The sequence below is a fragment of the Physella acuta genome, unplaced genomic scaffold (genome assembly GCF_028476545.2).
Source record: "Physella acuta isolate Inbredline_101_S28 unplaced genomic scaffold, ASM2847654v3 ptg000366l, whole genome shotgun sequence".
Lineage (NCBI taxonomy): Eukaryota > Metazoa > Mollusca > Gastropoda > Physidae > Physella > Physella acuta.
Window position 1 is genome coordinate 416247 of NW_026731885.1, and position 22220 is coordinate 438466.

At 32.3% G+C, this 22220-nt stretch overlaps 2 protein-coding genes and 1 long non-coding RNA gene across 7 annotated transcripts in view; 2 read left to right on the forward strand and 1 right to left on the reverse strand.

Moving 5' to 3' along the window:
• LOC131941576 (structural maintenance of chromosomes protein 4) lies at positions 1-12534 on the forward strand. Its single transcript, XM_059300887.1, has 28 exons — positions 1-50; positions 1847-1963; positions 2215-2357; positions 2503-2697; positions 2870-3049; positions 3224-3388; positions 3567-3694; positions 3878-4018; positions 4354-4504; positions 4963-5106; positions 5247-5324; positions 5419-5540; positions 5650-5758; positions 5887-6018; positions 6235-6437; positions 6623-6807; positions 6970-7079; positions 7239-7361; positions 7565-7691; positions 7864-7915; positions 8103-8240; positions 8459-8603; positions 8887-9060; positions 9288-9476; positions 10038-10160; positions 10499-10608; positions 10922-11105; positions 11346-12534. Exons 2-28 carry the CDS (start codon positions 1879-1881, stop codon positions 11535-11537), a joined length of 3828 nt encoding a protein of 1275 aa, XP_059156870.1. The 5' UTR covers positions 1-50; positions 1847-1878; the 3' UTR covers positions 11538-12534.
• Positions 3296-17339, reverse strand: LOC131941578 (uncharacterized). Of its 2 annotated transcripts, none has more exons than XR_009386655.1 (3): positions 17065-17339; positions 10050-10118; positions 3296-3380 (listed from the first exon to the last, which is right to left on the reverse strand). It is a non-coding gene; the product is annotated as an uncharacterized LOC131941578 (long non-coding RNA). The 2 variants fall into 2 exon arrangements; XR_009386656.1 differs by lacking the exon at positions 3296-3380 and adding an exon at positions 6954-7070.
• Positions 13545-22220, forward strand: part of LOC131941577 (UDP-glucuronic acid decarboxylase 1) — a 20249-nt gene continuing 11573 nt past the window's right edge. For 3 of the 4 annotated variants that reach the window (XM_059300888.1, XM_059300891.1, XM_059300892.1), the window contains exon 1: positions 13545-13673. The gene's annotated coding sequence lies outside the window, so the exon portion shown is untranslated. Of the gene's footprint in view, positions 13674-19749; positions 19782-22220 lie in introns of those variants that run through there. The other variant, XM_059300889.1, reaches the window with a different exon arrangement.

Below are 22220 nucleotides of genomic sequence, written 5' to 3' on the forward strand. Positions count from 1 at the left end.
CACTTTTCGATATAATACAAACTGCTTGAGAAAACACTGTCGGACCTTAGGTTTGTTTTTCAAATTATAGACCTAGACTAGATATAAATAATGTAGATCTAGATCTTAATTAATATTAATTATCGATTCTAGCATCGAAATCTGTCTAATCTAGATTTTACATTAAAATTATAAACATTATGATGTTGCATTTGTATAATGCTAGATTTAGAATTTAGACTAGATCTAGATCTAGATCTAGATCTAGTCTAGATATTTCACAGGCCCTTGGCCTTGCCCTGCTTACCACCAGTACAGTACAGTTGAGTACAGTAACTACTCCAAAAAATTGTAAAGAACCCTAGACCTAGATTCTAGAATCAAAGTCTAGATCTAGGTTTTAATTTTATTTATAGATCTATCAGTAGTCGATATCTAATTATCTAGAACTCGAATCTAACTACTAACTAGACTAGATCTAAACTCTAGATCTAAAATCTAGATCTATGATTCTATCACTGTCACTGGGTGTCAGTCACTTTCACATGCATTCACCTCCCTCAGTGTCACTTATATATCGAAAACCCAGATTTCAATCAATATTGACTCTACTACTAGATTTAGATCTAGATTAGATCTAGATCTACTACTAGAATCTAGTTCTAGTGCTACTGAGTAGGCCTAATTTAATTTTAATTTTTAGTCTACTGTATTTCTTTCAAACTTTTTCTCTAAGGGAAAGAGGGGGGGGGGGCTGGACAGGTTTAAGGTTAAAGTATTTATTTTTTCAAAGTGACTAGATCTACTTGGAAAAAGATTTTTCTGCAGAAAATACGAAACTCAATAATTCTGCTCAGTGACCTTAATTAATAGCTGCGATAGAGTTAGGCTTGGCTGTTTGTAAACACACGCATGCACAGTACCATCGAAAACAGCTGCAAATGAAGGCATTAGTTTCCATTGCGCATGCATATCTTTTTGCTGCTAGAATCGGCCTTATTTTTTTTAGGGCAGGGCCTTTTCTTACTATTTTATTTTGTAGGCATTCAATAGGCCTAATGAATAATATTGATAATGGACACCAGCGAGAAAAGTCTCAAAGGTATTTGAGAGGTGTATAAATTCATTTAAAAATCATGCACAGCGTAGTTACAATTAATATGGTTATAAAATCCTGCCTGTCTGGTTTTTTTCGGACTTTACTAAAGATTGGATGTATTTGATGTTTATAATATTTTCGGTAACTAAATAAAAATTAAAAAAAAAGCAAAAACAATTTGGTTTTCACGTGTAATGGCGACATAAACAATGGCATCCTGCTATTGGATAGGCCGCCATAGATTTTATTGTACACATTGTAAGCTAAAAATAGAAAACTAGGTCATGGGGTTTTAAATTTGCATTGTTATTTAAAAACTTGATCTGCAAAGTTTTGTAAACAAATAGTTATCGATCTCTAAGTTACTGTACAGCCAATCAATATTTGTCTTACGAAAGTGAAACATCTGGTTATAACTTAGGCTTGATGAAAATAAATAGAAATGTAGCCTTAAACTCAACAAATTATTTTCAAGTTCTCTGGATTTGCAACTTTTATAGCATTTATTCTAAAAATATAAAATTTCTAAATTAATTTTGGGCTTAAGTTTTTTTTTTTAATTTTTTTTTTACGGTCTAAATCTAAAAAGCACGTTTTTATTCCATGTCAACAACATTATGGAAGGAATCTCGTCAATTCGCTGGTGTCCATTAATTGAGTCTTAATAAATTCTATTTGTTTTTCGGAAGATTTAGCTACTTATACGTAAGGTTACTTAAGTTACCTTGAACCACATTCTTTCAGTTTTTAATGAATTGACTGTTGCAGATTTTAAATTTAAGCATACATAGGAAAATTTCATGATGGACATGGATGTGGATGCTGAAAATGGAGCTGAAAATAATCCTCCTACAATAAGTGCACCACTGGTTTTCAACCCTGCAGGTAATTTCATAACTTAGGGCCTAGTCTATAGCTTATAATTAAACTTTTCAGTTAGGCCTAATCTGCTAGGAAGTTTATTAATCAGTTTGAATTTTCTTAAATCTTATGATGAAAATAAATTATTTGTGTTTTTTCTTAAGTACTAGGCCTAAATAATATTCTTATGAACCTCATCTATACTAACTTAACTAGGTCTATAGGCATTTATGGTTATTGTACTTTATTGGTGTAAAAATAATTTTGTCCTTCAGATTATGGGCCTATTGAGGTACCAGAGGCTGTACAGTCTGTAGCTACATATGAAACAAATGGGCCACGTTTAATGATCACCCAAATAGTAAATGAGAATTTCAAATCATATGCTGGGGTTCAAACTCTAGGTCCTTTCAATAGGGTAGGTTCATATATCAACTTCAAGCAATTAGATAATGGTTATTTTCATTTGTTTCAAGTCTTGTCCTTATTTATCTTTGGATGATTTTTTTTTATTGTTTAAGGAGACTTTCACAATAAAAATAACAATTAATGTTTTTCTGTAGAATTTTACTTCAATTATTGGCCCAAATGGAAGTGGTAAATCAAATGTGATTGACTCAATGCTGTTTGTGTTTGGTTACCGTGCCAACAAAATAAGATCCAAAAAGATCAGTGTTCTGATTCACAACAGTGAGAAACATCAAGATATCAACAGTTGCTCTGTTGCTGTTCATTTCCAAAAAATCATAGATACTGGGGTAAGTGTTTCTTATTTAGCCATATCTGTTGTAGTTGTATAATTATTAAATAATTTTTAAAACTATTTTTTAAATTTTGTAAAATCAAATTTAGCTAGAATAATAGCTATTACTTTACGTTGTGAGAATATAAATTAGACCATTTCAGATTTATACACATTTGTTTCTTTAGCTGGGAGATGATGATTATACTGTAGTCCCAAACAGCCAAATTGTAGTGTCACGTACTGCTTTCCGAGATAACAGCTCCTGCTATTATCTGGATGGTAAGAAGGCAGCATATAAAGAAGTGGCCCAAGTCCTTCGAGGAAGTGGCATAGATTTGGATCACAACAGGTTTCTTATCCTTCAGGTTAATGTTTTACTATGTTTTATTAATAATGTATTAAAAAGTGTAGAACTTTCTTATTTGTTTTATTTGTTATGTATTATAGAGCTTCATACATTGGTCTTGATAATTAGAGCAGAAGAGGGAGGACTCCAATTCTTGAACCTTAATTAAATATAAAACAATTAACATTTTCAGGGCGAAGTTGAACAAATTGCCATGATGAAACCAAAAGCTCTGACTGAACACGAGGATGGCATGCTTGAATTTTTGGAGGATATTATTGGATCCAACAGATTCAAACAGCCAATAGAAACTTTAAATAAGCGTGTTGACACGCTTAATGACCTGCGATCTGAAAAAGTAAGATCAGTTTGTTTATAGAAATTTTTTAATATTGATGTTTTGGATTAGAAATATATCAAGAAATAGTGAAATTGAATAAATTAAAATAATTTTAAAAACTTTTTTTTAAAAATCCTGTTATATTAAATAAATTGTTACATAATTTACGTATTTCAATTAATCATATTGTTTTTAGCTAAACCGTGTAAAAGCTGTAGAGAAAGAGATGGAAAATCTAGAAGGGCCAAAGAATGAGGCTGTTGAGTTTTTAAACATGGACAATGAGCTGATGAAGCTGAAGAACAAATTGTTTCAGAAATATATGTAAGTAAATATTTCATTAAAGGATTCTTTGCTTGTTACTGTTATATGCCTTTTTATTTCTTATAGAAATAAATCTTAGTAAATCAAAAAACGTATTTGCATTATACAGTTAACGTTTTCCCCCATAATAGTTGCTTTGCATTAAATATCAATATTAATCTGTTTTTTTTTGTTTCTTGCTAGAATGGAATGCTCTGAAAATGAAGCGAAAGCTCAAGCAGAGTATGATAAAGTTAATGAGTCACTAAAAAAATTCCAAGAAAAACTATCAGTAATCAAGGAAAATAAAAATGTAAAGATGAAAGAATACAAAAAAGTGAAAAAGTAAGTAACTAATTCCTCCCCATACTCATTAAATTGCTAAGTTGTTATTAATTAGACCTGTAATTTAATAGCTGAATATATATATATATATATATATATATATATATATATATATATATATATATATATATATATATATATATTAATAAATGGTATTTTAACTCCAGATCATATTAATGAATTATATTTTAGAGTACTAATTGCTTTTAACATATTTGTTAATGTATTGTTGAATGTCTCTGGGTGAACTTACAAGATAGCTTTCATGAATTCACACATTGGCAGTTTAAAATTGTAACTATAGCACACCCATGTATTACTTTTCTTGTGAATAGTGAGTACGAAAAGCTGTTAAAAGCTTGTGATGAGAGCAGAGAGAAGTTCTCCGACATGGAGAATCAGGATGCCAAGTGCCAGGAAGATATAAAACTGAACAAAGCCAAGTTGAAAAAACTGGAGAAATCTCTGGAATTAGAGACTGCTAAAGTAAGTTTCAAGTAATGTAACTCTATCAAGTAATGATCCTATAGAAACTAATTGGATATTGTAACAAAGGAGTACAGTTAGACTTGATCTGACTAAAACTGGACTTGACCTTAATAGTTGGCAAACATGTTATAAATCTGACAATCTCCATAGTAAATGAGCTTTCTGTTCGGTACATCAATACACTTTGCAGAAATCCACTGCTATTGTTAAAAGTACATAGTACCATAATTATTAAGAAAAATAGTATCTGCTCATGTTTCAATTTAGAGTTGTCTAATAATATGTTGTTATTGCTTTAGATAATAATATGTTGTTATTGCTTTAGATAATAATATGTTGTTATTGCTTTAGATAATAATATGCTGTTATTGCTTTAGATAATAATATGTTGTTATTGCTTTAGATAATAATATGTTGTTATTGCTTTAGATAATAATATGTTGTTATTGCTTTAGATTGCGGAGTTTAAGCTTATACCAGAACAAGCTGAGCAAGCCTGTGCTGAGATGCGGAAAAAACTGGCAAATCTGGAGAAAGCTAAAGAGAAAGAGGAAGAAAATGAAAAGGCTGTCATGGATAGTCTGAAAGATGCAACTAAGGTAACTTACATACTTCCCTTGAATAAAAAAATAGACACTTTCTACAAAAACATATTTAAACTCTGTTAAGAAAAATTGGCGATATGCGCATTTTTAAAATATAAGATACAAAAATAATAAGATTTGTATGTTTTGTAAAGGGACTGCAAGAAGAGAAACTTGCTAAAGAAGCCTTACTTCTAGAACAACAAGAAGAATTGAATGATAAAAAATCAAAGGTTGGTGTTCTTGTGTCTGAAAATCATTTGTACTTCAGAATATGTTGCTAATAACACAGGTGATGATTTGTTGTTTGTTTTTCCCAATGTAAAGCTTCAAGTAGCTGAGACAGAGCTGGAAATAAATACAAGTAGACAGAGGGCTGAAACTAAGAAGTTGGAGACTGTGCAGAAAAACTTGACAGATGCTGAAGCTGCTTTGGAGAAACACAAGAAGTAAGAACTACTGCAATTAGTTGGATGGTCTCTAGTATAGGTTAATCTGCATCTTATGTGTTAGCTTTAAAGAGTGGAATATAATGACATATTTTTGTCTCTCATTCAGAGATATGAAGCTACTTGAGGAAGAAATACCAAAATTTGAAGCTAGTGTAAAGAAAGCAAAAGATGAACTACAGCAAGTCACCAAAGATGAAGTTCAGTGCGATGAAAAGGTAAAAGTGATTCTTCATTTCTAGATAGCACTGTATTGAATTTATGCTGTTAATTTACTTAATTAAAATAAAATCTTTGATTTTGGGATATTGATAATAATAGTGATCATATGTAATCAAATATTTAGAGAAGCAACCTGCTGAACAAAGTGGAGGAAGTGAAAAACTCATTAGCCACCTCCAAGAATCAAAACAGGGTACTTGATTCTCTGATGGCGGAGAAGAAGAAAGGAGTTTTGCCTGGAATTTATGGACGCCTTGTAAGTTGGTGCCTGGATGTAGCTCATTTTGTAATTTGATCTGTCAAGATTTATGAAACTACTAAATAATAATAATACGCACTGGCTAAATATGTTTTTAAGTTAAAATTTGATTTATTAATTCATACATTCTCACACACCTTAAAAAAGCCACAGCTCCTGTTGATTTTTTGTCACATTTCATCTCTAATAACCTATTCCCCTACCTTCTTTAAGGGAGATCTAGGTGCCATAGATGGCCAGTACGATGTGGCTATTTCCACAGCTTGTGGCAGTCTGGACCATATTGTAGTGGACACAATTGACACAGGAAAAGCGTGCATTGAATTCTTGAAGAAAAATAACATTGGACAAGGAAAGTTCATTTTGCTGGACAAAATGGAGGTGTGGCGTGAGGAGACCAAGAAAAAACTTACAACGTATGACACATTTTTTTAGAAGAACTTTTTGTATTAGTAATAATATTAACAAACAAAATATGTAATGGTTAAAAAGATGAGCTGTGCGTGTATTCTTTTTTTTTTTGACAGTTTTATTATTATGGATTCCTTTTAACTTTACACAAAATATTATTTGAATTTTCATCTCTTTTGATTTCATTTAGACCTGAAAATATACCTCGACTGTTTGACTTAATTCGAGTTAAGGATGAGACAGTGAAAACATGCTTCTATTTTGCATTGAGAAACACATTAGTGGCAAAGGATATAGATCAAGCAACTCGAATAGCCTATGGAAAAACAAGATATAGGGTTGTGACTCTCAAAGGAGAGTTGATAGAAATGACAGGTGCTTTTGAAATATTTATCTATTTTTCTTTTTAAATCATTTAAAAGCACTTTATGTTTGTTTATCCTTTATCATCACTATGTAAAAGAAAATTTAAGTCAAACATGTAAATGATTTGATGTATACATTCTTGATATTTCTAATGCCTTGTATAAAATGTAGGTGCCATGAGCGGTGGTGGTACTTCAGTATGCAAAGGTAAAATGGGATCCTCTATAGTGACTGACGTTGATCCTAAAGAAATTGCCAACATGGAGTCTTCACTGGAAAAAGTAAGGAAAAAAATGCTTAAATTTGGGGTTCAAGCATTTGTCATACCCTTTTTCTAACATAGATAAATGCCTGTTTTCTATTTCTTATATGGGTTTAGTGTTTAAACTTTCATTCTATCACAGATTGTTAAAATTGTCATGATGTCTTCTCTATTTTAGTTAAACCAAGAAAAAGATGCACTTAAAGTAAAGAAGAAGAGCCTTGAAGACACCATTTCCCAGAATGAGAAAGATCTCACCATTATGAAGCATAACTTGAAGGAGCATTCCGTCGCAATCCAAGTACTCATTTCTTTTATCTTGCATTAATACAGTTACTTCAATTGTCTTCTGTACTTTACATTTTATGAAAATAACTCAACATTTATTACTTATCAATAATGGCTTATTTTGTTAGATATTTTGGTTATTACAAAAAATTTTAAGCTTTTACCCATAATTGTTTTTGTTAGTTTGCTAATGTTTTTTATAAAATTATATTATAGGGCCTTAAAGTGCAGATAACTGATCTGAAGAAACGAGTCCAAGAACAAGAAGCCTTGCAACAATCAGTTGTCCCAGATCAAACAAAACTTAAACAGCTGGAGGATGTTGTGAGCAAATGCAGGAAAGGTTTGTATCTCTCTGTATACAGTTGTTGAAAGATTCTTTTTGTCTGGTCTGTATATAATTGGCAATGTTTTCTTGTAGAGTACCAAAATATGCATCAAAGGTTTTCTTGTAATTTGTACTATTAACTATATATTTGATACATTGAATAAATGAGTGTATGTTATATTCACAGAGTATGAAAAGGTTGCCCAAACAGCTTCTAAGCTTGAAGACCAAGTCAAGGAGTAAGTAGGCCTACTTCAATTTTAATTTCTGCAGTGGCATTTGTTAATAGTTAGTAAAATATTTGTTTACATGACTATTTTCATTCTTTTATCTTCTTACATATTTGTTAGATTTTTGTTAAGTCATAAAGCTCATGATTAATTTACTAATTGTATTGAAAATGTATCAATGTTTTGATCCGTTCAGATTGCATAACCAAATTCTTGACATCGGAGGAGCCAAACTAAGCGCTGTAGAAGCTCGCTTGAAAGCAATCAATAATGACATAGATAAAGTCACAGGGCAGATCACCAAGAACACTGTAGGTGTGAAAACATCTGAAAGGTGAGCTCATTTTTAAATATTTTAAATCAGATTATTGAATTGCTTTTTCTTTTTTTATAACTTCTTAAACATTTTTAAGTAATTGAGTTTAGTGTAGTCTTAGTCCTATGCAAAATTAGGAGCAAAAAGAAATCAGAAGAAACTAGTTCAGCTTATACTATATCTGCCAATGTAAGATTTTAAAATATTTTTTTTAACGTAATACATTTTCCCAACAGAAACTTGAAAAGAGCAGAAGAGAAAGTGGTTTCTTTAAATGATGAACTTGAGGAAACAAAAGAACTGCTGGGTACCTTGACCCAAAAACTCAAAGATACAGAAGGAGCAGCAACAACCCTTTTAGAGTTGTACAATAAATCTCAGGTGACCTAATGTTATCTGTCTGGTCTTATATCTTGTTTGATACAACTAATAGTGACTGCAAGGGTTTTTATAGTATTATCATAGCTCTGTAAATAAATTGTTTTCAGGCTGAAGTAAAAGACAGGGAATACAACTGATAGTAACTGCAAGGGTTTTTATAGTATTATGATAGCTCTGTAAATAAATTGTTTTCAGGCTGAACTAAAAGACAGGGAATACAACTGATAGTAACTGCAAGGGTTTTTATAGTATTATGATAGTTCTGTAAATAAATTGTTTTCAGGCTGAACTAAAAGACAGGGAAGAGAAGCTTCATGGCATGAAAGAAGAGGTGGAAGAGATGGAGCAGGTGGAAGCAGACATGGCTAAGGAAGGGGTCACTGTCCAGCATGAGCTTGAAAAATACGAAGGGATACTCAAAGAAAATCGGAATAAGTTGAAACATTGGAAAAAAGAGGTTATTAGATATTTCCATTTTTAGATTAATTGTCATAAAGATATTTTGCTTTATTCAATTTTTTAAGCCACTTTTTTTTTATAAACAAGCATAAATATGTAACAACTAAAAGAAAATATTAATCAATGAAATAAACAATGGTAAATGCTATTTCAAGTTAATTTATATTCAGCAATTAAAATAAGACTTTACCACCTGTAAATGTTCTGAATAAAAACTGTTTTTAGAGGAGCAGTTTAAAGTTAACACCAATTACGAGAGAGGAAGAGAACATGGAGCTAGTTTTACCAGAGCTAGCGCCTGAAGAGCTGCAGTCCCTCAACAAACAGGAAGTTCAGTACGGCATCACACTGCAAGAGGAGAAACTCTCACAGATGAAACCTAACATGGCAGCCATTACGGAGTACAGGAAAAAGGTGATAGATTTGTTGTATGAGATATTTCACATTCAAATTGATTTTGTTATTTGTTGTATGAGATATTTCACATTCAAATTGATTTTGTTTTACTGGGGTATCCATCCACAAATTATGACAGCTAAAGATGGACATCAGCATTCAAGTCTCAGGATGAACATTAATGTTTTATGTCTTGTGTGGATTAGCTAAGAATAAATAATTAATTAATTAACTGAACAGGTGTATATTATCAACTTAACCACATCACAAATTCTGCTGTGAGAAATCATTTATTTTCTTGTAATAGTTTTTATTTAAAGTTTATTATGTGTGTTAATTTCCTATTCACATGTTATAACATAAAATAACATGTTATCTTCCTATATTTGATTAAAAATTCCTGACACTTTCAGTAGCCATATTAATTATTCTTTTACTGCTAATTATCATCCTTTTGCTGATTACTTACGCGCTGAAATGCTGTAAATCGTTTTTTTATTATTGTATATTATTTAAATATATGGTTTACACCTGAGATCTTATTTAAAACAATATGGTGTATTTTTTTTTAAATAACAGGAAGAAACATACCTTCAAAGGGTTGGTGAATTGGATGAAATTACAAATTTCCGGGATCAACAAAGACGTTACCATGACAGCCTACGTAAACAAAGATTAGAAGAGTTTATGGCTGGTTTCCAGGTAGTTGAGAACATTTATTTAATGAGGGAGTTAACTATAGGTGACAAAGTTCATGTATAGAATAGTCTTAGATTAGAGTGTTATTTTCTGTTGTTTTAGTGCTGTTGACTTGTGATGCACAAACATTCTTATGTAAATGCTAAAACATGGTTGGATTTCTCAGTATATTATATAAACATATAGATCAGCTACTTTTATTATATCTATAGTATCTGCTAGCAATGTTTTGATTCTCATTTCTAAGAAAAAGTGATTTTTTAATTTAGCTTTTGTTGTGTTTCAAATGTTATTTGTTAATCATCTATTAAAAAATACTCCATGATGTGTAATTGTTGTAGGTCATCACTAACAAGCTGAAAGAGATGTATCAGATGATAACTCTAGGAGGAGATGCTGAGCTGGAACTGGTTGATTCACTGGATCCTTTCTCAGAAGGCATTGTGTTCAGGTAGGCATTGTGTTCATATATGGTTCAGTTAGGCATTGAGTTCAATATGGTTTAGTTAGGCATTGAGTTCAGATATGATTTAGGTAGGGGTTGTGTTCAGATAAGATTTAGATAGAATTGTGTTCAGATATGATTTAGGAAGTGTTGTGTTCAGATATGGTTTAGGGAGGGATTTGTTTTTAATTACTTTAAGATGTACATGCTATCATGTTACAATAACCATACTTGTATTGTCTTAGAAAAAGGTCATGGAAACTTTTTAACTGATTTAAGATAAATTGAATTTTTATAAACATTTTTCTTTTTTGTACAGTGTACGACCCCCAAAGAAATCATGGAAGAACATATCAAACTTGTCAGGTGGTGAAAAGACCCTGTCATCCCTAGCTTTAGTTTTTGCACTCCACCATTACAAGCCAACACCCCTGTATGTTATGGATGAAATTGATGCGGCCTTGGACTTCAAAAATGTTTCGATTGTTGCCAACTACATCAAGGTGAGTAATTGACTCATGTTTTTTTTTTTTATTTTTACATTACAAGAGAATCATTTTTAAAGAGAATAATGTATGATTTTTATCTGTATACTTTATGTAAGCTGTAGTTTAATGTCAATATTTTGGTCAGTTACATTGAAAAATGTTGTAACTTTACCAAGTAACAAAAAACAGTTCAGATTACTTTTTTAAAATCATTGTTTTTTTTTTTTTTAAATTGGGCCTATTCCTGTATTCCAGGAGAGAACAAAGAATGCCCAGTTTATCATAATCTCACTGAGAAATAACATGTTTGAGTTGGCGGACAGACTAGTTGGGATCTACAAAACCCATGACAGCACCAAGTCAGTGACCATCAACCCCTGGAAGATCTCACCAGCTTTTGTTGAACAGATCCAGCAAGTTCATCACATCGACATTAGTGACCAGTGAACACAGTACACACATCAGTCATCACAGTGACCAGTGAAAACAGTACACACATCAGTCATCACATCAACATCAGTCATCACATCAACATCAGTCATCACATCAACATCAGTAAACACAGTACACACATCAGTCATCACGTCAACATCAGTGAAAACAGTACACACATCAGTCATCACATCAACATCAGTGAAAACAGTACACACATCAGTTATCACATCAACATCAGTGAAAACAGTACACACATCAGAACATACTCATCTGTCAAGAGGGTGTTGAAAACTTGTTCCCACCACACCACAATGTCACTTCCACATGTCACAGCGTAAAGTTTACTCACCCATTCACTCATTTGTGTACATATTTGTATGTAACTTGTACCTTTCAATTCTAACTTGCTTATTTAATGTATGTTTCTTAACTTTAGCTGGTGCCTTAATGAATTCTTGATAAATAAATTTTTAATGTTGTTTTTTGGAACTTAAAATATCTTTCAACTTGAACTGTTTATCGAGGAAACAGAAAATTTGGGTATGTCTATATGTTTTGGGCAATTTTTATTAAAAGTATATAATATATACATGAAGATTCTAAATGTGTTTTGTTATAAAATATTTTGAACTATAAAATGTATCTATTTATTAATTACACATTAAATGAATGTTCAAAGTAATATGCAGGTCTGCTACTAAAGTAACATCAAAACTGGTGGTTCTATGGGGCATATGAAATGCTCAACTAGATTTGTAAGACAGGTTCTATTGAAATTAGCAATGAAGGAAATGAAAAACTAAGGGCATGTTTGTAGAGTAATTGAATGTTAACCTGAACTCTCAAGTTTGAATCCTTGTTCAAGTCCTAAAACTTACCTTAGTCCACCCACGTCCAATGGACCATCAGGTTCAAAAAGGAACTTGACATAAACTTACTCATCCATATGACTAATAATTATCGTGTGCCATAATTAAAATCTTATGCAAATAAGCATTGTTTATTTAAATACTGTTTTTATAATTATAAATACAAAATAAAAACTTATTCCACTTTGAAATTATTCCCTTCCAAGTTTGCACACCATCACAAATTTCTTATTGAATTGCACTTGTCTGATACATTATGATGAGTTTTTGACAGAGCTATTGCTTTCAAGCTTCTCTTGTACTGACATAGACCTGCTATTTAATCATACAAAAGTAAGTGGAGTGTTCAAGAGCCAAAACCTGATTCAAATTCTTCTGACCAATGCTGTCATAAAAAGTGTACAAAAGATTACCCTGGTGTTAAAGTCCATTTTTCTCAATGAAGAACAGACTACATGATGTTTTAGTCCTTAATTGTCCCCATCTTATACACACTTCACAGTAACCTCCCTTAAGGTGAGCTAACAAAACCCTACCTAGCTTATACTCTACTAACAATAATTAACACCAATTTTATACCTACATTCGACCTTAAGGTAACGTTAAATAATACAGCAGGGAGCTAACTACAACCAGCACACTACCAACTCATGGGGCTCTAAACTAGTACTAAAAGTTGTGCATAACACCTAGCAATGCTAATCTTTTATAAAATAACGGGGGGGGGGGGGGGGGGGGAGAGTGGGATCGTCTTGACAGAGGAAGGAAAAAAAATGGTTTTTTATTTACAAAGCAGAAGTGAAATATAAATACAATAATTTGCTTATATTAAAGTGGTGAAGTGAGGGAATTATAATTATATATTAATATAATAGCTACTTATGAGTCACTGGATTGGATATAAAATAATTAAATATGCCTACACTTTAGTTGTAGGCCTATTATATTTAGGCATAGATTTGTATTTAGGTTTCAATCTTGATTCTAGAAGGTTTCATTTGAGCTTTAATGTCAGATAAAATAGAATCTATTTCTAAAAGAAACTAAAACGGTTCCCCAGACGCGGGTATTGATCGCTGCACTACACCATACCAATAGCCGGATATGACCCTTAGGGGAAATATCGTTTTGTTATCTATCGCCTAGTTTATATCGACTGGGTTGAACAGGTGAAAACAGTTTTACACGTCGCACTGGAATTTAATCACTTAGACTGGACTGATCACAGTTTATTAGATCTGAAGTGATATTGGAGGAAATCATCTGTAATCTAAATTAGGTACTTTTTTAAAAATAATATTGACTTTGTACTTTTAGATTCCCTATCCATTAATAATTAACTTTTAAATCATTGAGTTGAGTGATTGAGTCAATGTCTCTCCTAAAGACCTAAATTCTAAACTTCGAGATTCTAGATTTCTAAGTTCTACGAATCATCTACTTAACTTAAATCTACTAGATCTAGATTCTTCTAGATCTAAAATCTAGATCTAGATATAGGCCTACTAGATCTAACTACTAATCTACTAGATATCTAGATCTAGACTCTAGATCTAAACCACCTTAGTCCTTAGGCCTTAGACTAGTCAGATCTAACTCTACTCACAGTACTCAGACTACTCAGAGGTTCTAAAATTCTATTTTGAAGTATTTTGTATGTGAAGTAAGTTAGACTCTTCTGTTAGGCCTACTCACTAACTGTGTTAGAGTGTTAGACTGTACACCTCATTTTCTAGATCTAAGTTCTAACGTAACTTTAAGACTTAATGGTAATCTATCGTTTTAGGTACGTAAAATCGCCCGCGACTTGTAATGTGAAAAACAGGTAACTCCTTAAATTTTAATAATTATTTCACAATTTGAGGAGGATTTATGTTTTTTAAAATACAAAAATGTTTCCTTGTTTCATTTATGTACCTGTTTTTAATCAATTCAATTCAATAAATGAAGACTAGCGATGTTTCCAACAGATGCAACCATGCTCATTTACTATAGACTATAGCAGCCATCTTGTTAAAATTTTATTTTTATAAACTTATAGCGCGAGATTCAGGGGGAAGCCACTCTTTTACAAATGGCTGCTGTTTATATAGCAAATCTTGCTCGCAGACACGGCTGTTTAAAGTTAATTTCTGGCCTATATTGATATATTTAGCCATTGATTTAGGCTTATTATTCATTTATCTATAATATTTGACACAAACATATCACAATATAGTAAATATACTTCTGTTAAAGCCTTGACAATGAGGTAATGTTTTCGTACATTTATAGCCGCTGGCGATTTTACGTACCCAGAACGATAGATTACCAACTACTAGTTACTAAACTAGATCTATATTTGATATAGAATCTATCTAGTCTAGATTCCAAATCTACATAGGGCTGATAGGCCTATAGTATAGTTTGCAAACTTAGTAAACTAACTGAACTCGGTCTCAAACTGCAAACATTCATATTTCAATCATTACTCAAACAACAGCAGAACCTGTAGAGATTTTGATTCTAGACAAGATCTACCATCATCTAGATTCTAAATCAGACTCCTCTCTAGATTCTAGGCCCCAAGCGTAAGCTGGGGTAGACTTTTTATACTTTTGAAACTATACTTTTTTACGATCCTCAATAGTTCAATCATGTGATGTACACTGTCCAAACTTATAGCCAATAGGTCTATCTCATACCAGCTGTCACTGAGTCTCAGGTCTCACTTGGCCCAGTCTACACCAATAGGCCACATTTAACAACTGTCGGGGTCTTACTGGACCCAATTTACGCCATTAAATAGTATAGTTCACAGTCTTGTGCATTATAGTATAATGAACAATGAATTACCATATACTCATATAGGTAGATCTAGGGCTAGTTTGTAGCAGGAAGAACAGCTGTTCTGAGTTTTTATTCTTGGATGTAAAATAGGGTGGTAGTTTACTAGATTCTGACTAATCTGCCTCTGTTTACATTTTACTTATTAAAGCCATGAATGACATAATGTTAATGTTAGGTAGGTGACAAAAGTTGAGGAGAGAGCGGTAATACTGATTCCTCTTTAATCTTCCTGTATCATGAAGGCCATAAATTACATAAGGTCTCTAACATAAGGTCTCTCGCTTGACTGAGATCTAAAAGTCAGAGCAGTATATCTATGTTGTCTACTAAGGGATTAGAAGTTTTATGGTGATCACAGTGGTTTAATGTTTAAGGTTAGGAAGTGCAAAATTTTGATGAGAGAGATTGTTTTCCCTGTTGTACGTACTGCACAATGAAGTTCATAAATGATATAACATATAATATGCTGATATATATATATTTAAAAATACTTATGTCCCTAAAAAGGAGCAGAAGTTTTGACGATGGTGGGTGTGGTTTTATTCCCCATGTGTAGAATTTCAATGATAAGAAAGAATACACTTAAGGCATTGGGAATAACATAATAGAAATGCAAGCTAGTAGACAAAATCAATATATTATAAATATGTACATTTTGGCAATCACAGTGTAAAAAAAATTCTCTTAAATAAAACTTCTTTAACAACAGCTATACTATAATATAAAAATGGTGTTTAAATGTAGGCCTATAGTAATCAATACTTAAAAAAGTCTTGTTGTTCATTACAAAGTGACGTTTCCTTAGTTAAGTCTATTTGGAAAAAAAGATCATATAATGGTTTACTGCAGTTGAGAGATTTAGAAGAGGGAGCAGTTTGATTAATTCTTGTTTGATCTCTTCATCTGCTGGATCAAGAGGGTCATAAATTGCATAATAGTAGTCTAGGTCTCTCTTTATGGGGTAACACTGCTATCTAATGATCTGCAGTAGAAAGGTATTTGATATAATATAATAATTATAGTTTGTTCACCGGTTAAAGCACCAGATCTTCTCTCTCAGTTATTCACATCATTCATGTCATTCTTATATACTATAGTATCATAAGTATGTCTATAACCACTTACATTTTTATAATGGTTGCTTTTACAATGTCAGATATTCGTTTTTCAAGTCAGTATATTGGTTAGTAGTTCCCAAATATTTTATTTTTGAAATCTCTTCTTTCTTTTTTTTTCTAGCATAATACAATACTTGTCTACTTTTTTTTGGATAAAACAGTTAATGTGTAGAAGAAGAAAGTATTAGATGTACATTAAAACTATATTTACAGATGGGCTGATTACATTTTCATTCAACCTAAACTGCTGCTTCATAAGCTGAGCATGTTCCTATTAGCAATTATAATATGTACCAGGATGATAATCAGCTCCTAACTTGGATAACAGGATCAAAAAGAATAAAACTAATTTTTTGCTAAATACAATCCTCTCAAACCAGGCAGATGGACTGATTACATTTGCATGGGATTCATCTATTTATTTTACATAAGTGATCTTAATTTGTGTCATAAACTGCAGTTTAGCATGTTGTAATTGGCAATATGGGTACACATAGATAATAATTAGCTCCTAATCTAGATAACAGGATCAGAAGGAAATATTTTTTCTTAATACAGTCCTCTAAAACCAGGCGGAGTATTTTGTTATTGGCAATATACATAATTGGCTCCTAATCTAGATAACAGCGTCAGAAAGAAATAAACTAATAATTTTCTAAATACAATCCTCTTAAACCAGACATACCACAACTTATTGGATAAACAGAGTATTTATGAACTTACGTTGACAGCTGCTGTATCTAAAAATAAACCCCCAATCTATGTTCTATGTATATAATATGACATGATCTCTTAGCTTTTTTGTATTTTTAGACCAGTCGATATGCTTTCTGTAAAATCTTATAATCCTCATATGATGTTTAAAATCATGACCTTGGTTGTTTATTTAACTTGTAAATATTTTCCAAATATTAATCTAGAAAAACATCCTCTGCATAGCCTACTAGCAGTAAAAAGAAAACCTTGATTATTTTAATGTAGCCTTTGTGTAGCAGATGATATTGATGTGTCCACCATTATCAAGATTGTATTGGCAATCAGATCAACCCCTACATCTGTCGCCCACGCAGTAGTTCAAAGGGCTATTTATGTATCTGCAGTGAGGTATCCCATGGGACAGAGGAGAACACCACTGTTGTTTCACTCTTGTTTTTACAAATGTAGGAAGTATTTTTGGCATAAAATGGTTCTAGTAAAATGTGAATTTTGTTTTCTAATTAATTTTCCATGTCGTTCTAACTAAAATTGATACAGCATATTAGTCTGAAATACTTTATGAGGTATTTTAAATTTAGTTTTCTGGATTTCTTCTTCTCCGTTTTAGTTTTAATTTTAATTTTGGAACAGATATCATTAACACAATTATTAAAAATTACATGTCAACATGTATGGGCCATCTCTTGGATAATGTTTCTTAAGCTGCAGGGGGTCTGATCTCTGGACTTGTAAGCAACCATTTACTCTCCCTATCTGACCATGCCACCCCCATTATTCTGGATTGAGACTAAAATTTAGCTGCAGTTATCAAGTGACAGCTGAGAGTAGTAACACATGTAGCTAGTGAGAGGTTACATATTCCTCTTGTTTTCAAAATCAATTCTCTTGTTTTGACTCAGTAAATAAAATGAAATCAAATGCAACAGATGTCTGGCCACAGCTGTTGTCTCAATTTGAAAAGTCAAGGAAGTGAAGCAAGAAAACCTCTTTTATTTGTCGAGATTGTTTTAGCTTTAAATCTTGCATGTGAGTTTTTGATTTCAGTCAAAAACAATTTTAAATTTCAGTGGTCATTCTTTTTTTTTCTCTTTGCAACATTGTGAGTAAAAAATTATCTGTAAAGAGGTCTTTTAGTGTGAAGTTGGTATTACTTTTTAATATATCTGGCAGTAATTGTATGTGTTTTGTACTGAAATTAAAAAGTGGCATACAAGTTTAGGAAGACTTGTTGTTGCTGTTTAAAACTTTGATGAGAAATGTAGATAATACCTCATTCTAGAAAAAGCATGCTGGTAGCCATTGATAGAAACTTTATACACTCATTGTTGATTTTCAGCTTTTTAATCTATATTTTTTTTAGACTTCTTAAAGTTGAGTAGTTTAAAATTTTATGAAGGCTTTTGTAAAAATTGTATTCAAAAATGAAAATAAATAAATCTTGAGACTGTTTTTAATGTATTAAAAAGTTATTTAATTTAAGGCATGAGTGAACCCAATTAACAGAAGGTATATCTTGTATTCTTTTACAGTAGAGCGTAAAAACATAGTCATATAGTCTACCTTTATTGTTTTGAACTTTTTTTAGGCCTATTTTATCACATTTATTGAATTTTCCTTTTTTAGTTCTTTTTATTAATTATTATTTTAATTAGTTTCTTCATCTTTTTATAGAAGACATTTTTAAACATATTTCATTTCATCCTTCATTAAAAGCTGTTTTAAGCTATAGTATAGTGTATTAAAACAGCTGTTGTGACTAGATCATAATCTAGTATTTGTCTATTTATAGAGAGTCGGTGTCGTGTAGCAAGTATTTAGAGCATGTTTTTTATGTGTAGCCAATTACCAGAATACACAGATTGTTGTTTGTCAAAGCTTAACTAGTATTTTGTTTGTTAGATTAAAAAAAAAACCAGGTTAGTTCTCAACACAGTGTCAGGCTATGAGAAATTGAGTTCCACTTTTTTCTCTTGTGTTTGAATTCAGACATCTACACTAACACTTGTTTCATCTTCCAAATTTGTTGAAGTGATTTCTGTTGTGTTTTGAATTTGTAAAAAGTATATTGTATTCAAACATTTCTATGGAATTATTTCTCAGTGTTTGCTTTAAAAAGACAGGAAAAAAATACCTAATACATTTAGCTATTATTTTCCCCCATGTCCAACTAGTTAAAAAAAAAGCAGACATTCCTTCTTCAATTTTACATGAGACTAAATTAGAACTGTAATTGGTCTATCTACATTTTCATGTTGGATGAGTGTTATATTTTTTTTTCTTTGTCATAATTTTAAAGAATTCGGTATGACCTTTGTCCTAAATTTATTGCCACATTAATGTTAAGCACATATCTTCTACGTTTATAATAGCTTTTTTTGTCGGTCACGGATGAGTAGACTTTTTGTGCTATCCGCGTTCAGGACCATTGTTAATCCAACATTGCCTTGTTGCTTCAGCTAAGCTGGGGATTCATGCACACACTCAAGTGTAACATTCTGTATCTCCTTAACAAAGACACATTATATTTCGTCTTTGCTGGGTACTAAAATTCTTTAAAATTCCTCATGCAGCGGGAGGTAACCCCATGGGACCTGCAGTGCCTTTTGTTTGTGTTCACAACGTTTTTAGTAAGCGTAACACAAAAAAAGTATATTCCTGGATACCGTCTAATATAAACTTAACTTTAAGAATTCAATTAGTACTAATCTGATTTTACAATATTTGTAAGTATTGAACAACTACTGCTTTTAAAAGTATCAGTAATGAATGACAATTTACTTCTGCAGTTATGTACATATTTATGTGAATTTATGTAAAGAATACAAATGTATTAGTACTGTTTTATTTTAAGGCAACTATTAGCAGTTGTGATTGTCATCTTATATAAATCTTAATCTTTAATCTAACCTTCACTAATTAGTTAAATGAAAGCCATAGGTATCAACCAGTTGTTACATAGACCATGTAAAGAAAAGTTATCAAAACTTCTTACTAATCCCATTTTAACACAAGATTGCAATTTATTATATAGTGTATTTAAATGAAAAATAAATTAGCATGAAGTTATTTTTCTTAATTGATTATTCTACATTGTACACACTAATTGGTGTAAGAACGAAGCTTTATTTTCAGTTACTTTACGATAGTTATTATAGGGTAAAATAATGTGTAAATGCTATGCCGCCTTGTTCATTTGTCATACTATATAGAGCAAACAGAGAAACCTCTTAAATAAACTTGCCTTAGAGAGCTGTACTATTCAAATATGCAAGCAGGTAACTGATATTGTTAATGTTGGCTCCCCTGTGGAATTGGGCAAGTATTCCCCTGGAAAGGTTAGATCTGTTGAATAGGTACAGGGGTGTGACAAAGTACAGGCTAAACCATCTGATGAATAGGGCCAAGGGTGTGACAAAGTACAGGCTAAACCATCTGGTGAATAGGGCCAAGGGTGTGACAAAGTACAGGCTAAACCATCTGGTGAATAGGGCCAAGGGTGTGACAAAGTACAGGCTAAACCATCTGGTGAATAGGGCCAAGGGTGTGACAAAGTACAGGCTAAACCATCTGGTGAATAGGTCCAAGGGTGTGACAAAGTACTGGCTAAACCATCTGGTGAATAGGCCCAAGGGTGTGACAAAGTACTGGCTAAACCATCTGGTGAATAGGTCCAAGGGTGTGACAAAGTACAGGCTAAACCATCTGGTGAATAGGTCCAAGGGTGTGACAAAGTACTGGCTAAACCATCTGGTGAATAGGTCCAAGGGTGTGACAAAGTACAGGCTAAACCATCTGGTGAATAGGTCCAAGGGTGTGACAAAGTACAGGCTAAACCATCTGGTGAATAGGTCCAAGGGTGTGACAAAGTACTGGCTAAACCATCTGGTGAATAGGCCCAAGGGTGTGACAAAGTACAGGCTAAACCATCTGGTGAATAGGTCCAAGGGTGTGACAAAGTACTGGCTAAACCATCTGGTGAATAGGTCCAAGGGTGTGACAAAGTACTGGCTAAACCATCTGGTGAATAGGCCCAAGGGTGTGACAAAGTACAGGCTAAACCATCTGATGAATAGGCCCAAGGGTGTGACAAAGTACAGGCTAAACCATCTGGTGAATAGGTCCAAGGGTGTGACAAAGTACTGGCTAAACCATCTGGTGAATAGGTCCAAGGGTGTGACAAAGTACAGGCTAAACCATCTGGTGAATAGGTCCAAGGGTGTGACAAAGTACAGGCTAAACCATCTGGTGAATAGGTCCAAGGGTGTGACAAAGTACTGGCTAAACCATTTGGTGAATAGGTCCAAGGGTGTGACAAAGTACTGGCTAAACCATCTGGTGAATAGGTCCAAGGGTCGACTACCGTAACAAAGAAGTCTTTTTTTCTCAAGCACATGAATTATTTGTTTACAATTCATGTAAGAGCTGTTGAAGTATGATACAACTAATGTGGTCCTGAAATTTTAGTGAAGAAGAATAAATAAATATATTCTATTTTAGTAAGGGATCTTAAAATATACTATCACCATTGTTGTACTGAACTTAAAAAAAGTACAAAATACATACATTAATACCTACATTATTTTTTGGTATTAATGGTATGGTTATTTAAGTATTTTGTTACTACTATTTTAGGATCTTTAAATGCTGAATTAAGTAAGTTTTAATATTTAAACATTACTTACAATAATAAGAATCTGTGATTTTTTTAAATTTTATTTTCATTTTTTTTACATACCTAAAGAATGACAAGTGATGTGAATGCTTAAGCCTTACATATTTAGCTAATACAGTTGTATCTATTTGTTTCTCAGATGTTTCATTCTTCTGCAAAAATGTAGACTTGAAAGCAAATACAACCAATAAAGAAGTTGTACTTTAGCAGGTGTACCAATCCAATTTATCACCTGCATCTGTTTCTAGATGTGGAAACATTCCATTGAGGGCAGGAAATTGTTGCTACTTATTTTATCTACCAGTACCATGGTCTTCAATCGGAAAGGTTCACAACCTCTCACCTGTATTCTTCTTTCTTATTCAGCCTTCATGAAACCTGATAGAAGTGTTTGTTTTCTTCTTAGACATTTGTATCACAATCCCAAGTGCAGATAAGTGAATGTAAATCTGGTATGGGCTGTGTTTAAAAAGTTTGATGTAGCCGATTG

Bases quoted from the DNA above. Each gene is read 5' to 3' on its own strand.
- LOC131941576 (XM_059300887.1), top strand. From the start codon at position 1,879: ATGATGGACATGGATGTGGATGCTGAAAATGGAGCTGAAAATAATCCT. The intron at 4,019-4,353 runs GTAAGTAACTAA...TCTTGTGAATAG, and splicing joins GAATACAAAAAAGTGAAAAA to TGAGTACGAAAAGCTGTTAA. The intron at 5,759-5,886 runs GTAAAAGTGATT...TCAAATATTTAG, and splicing joins AAGTTCAGTGCGATGAAAAG to AGAAGCAACCTGCTGAACAA.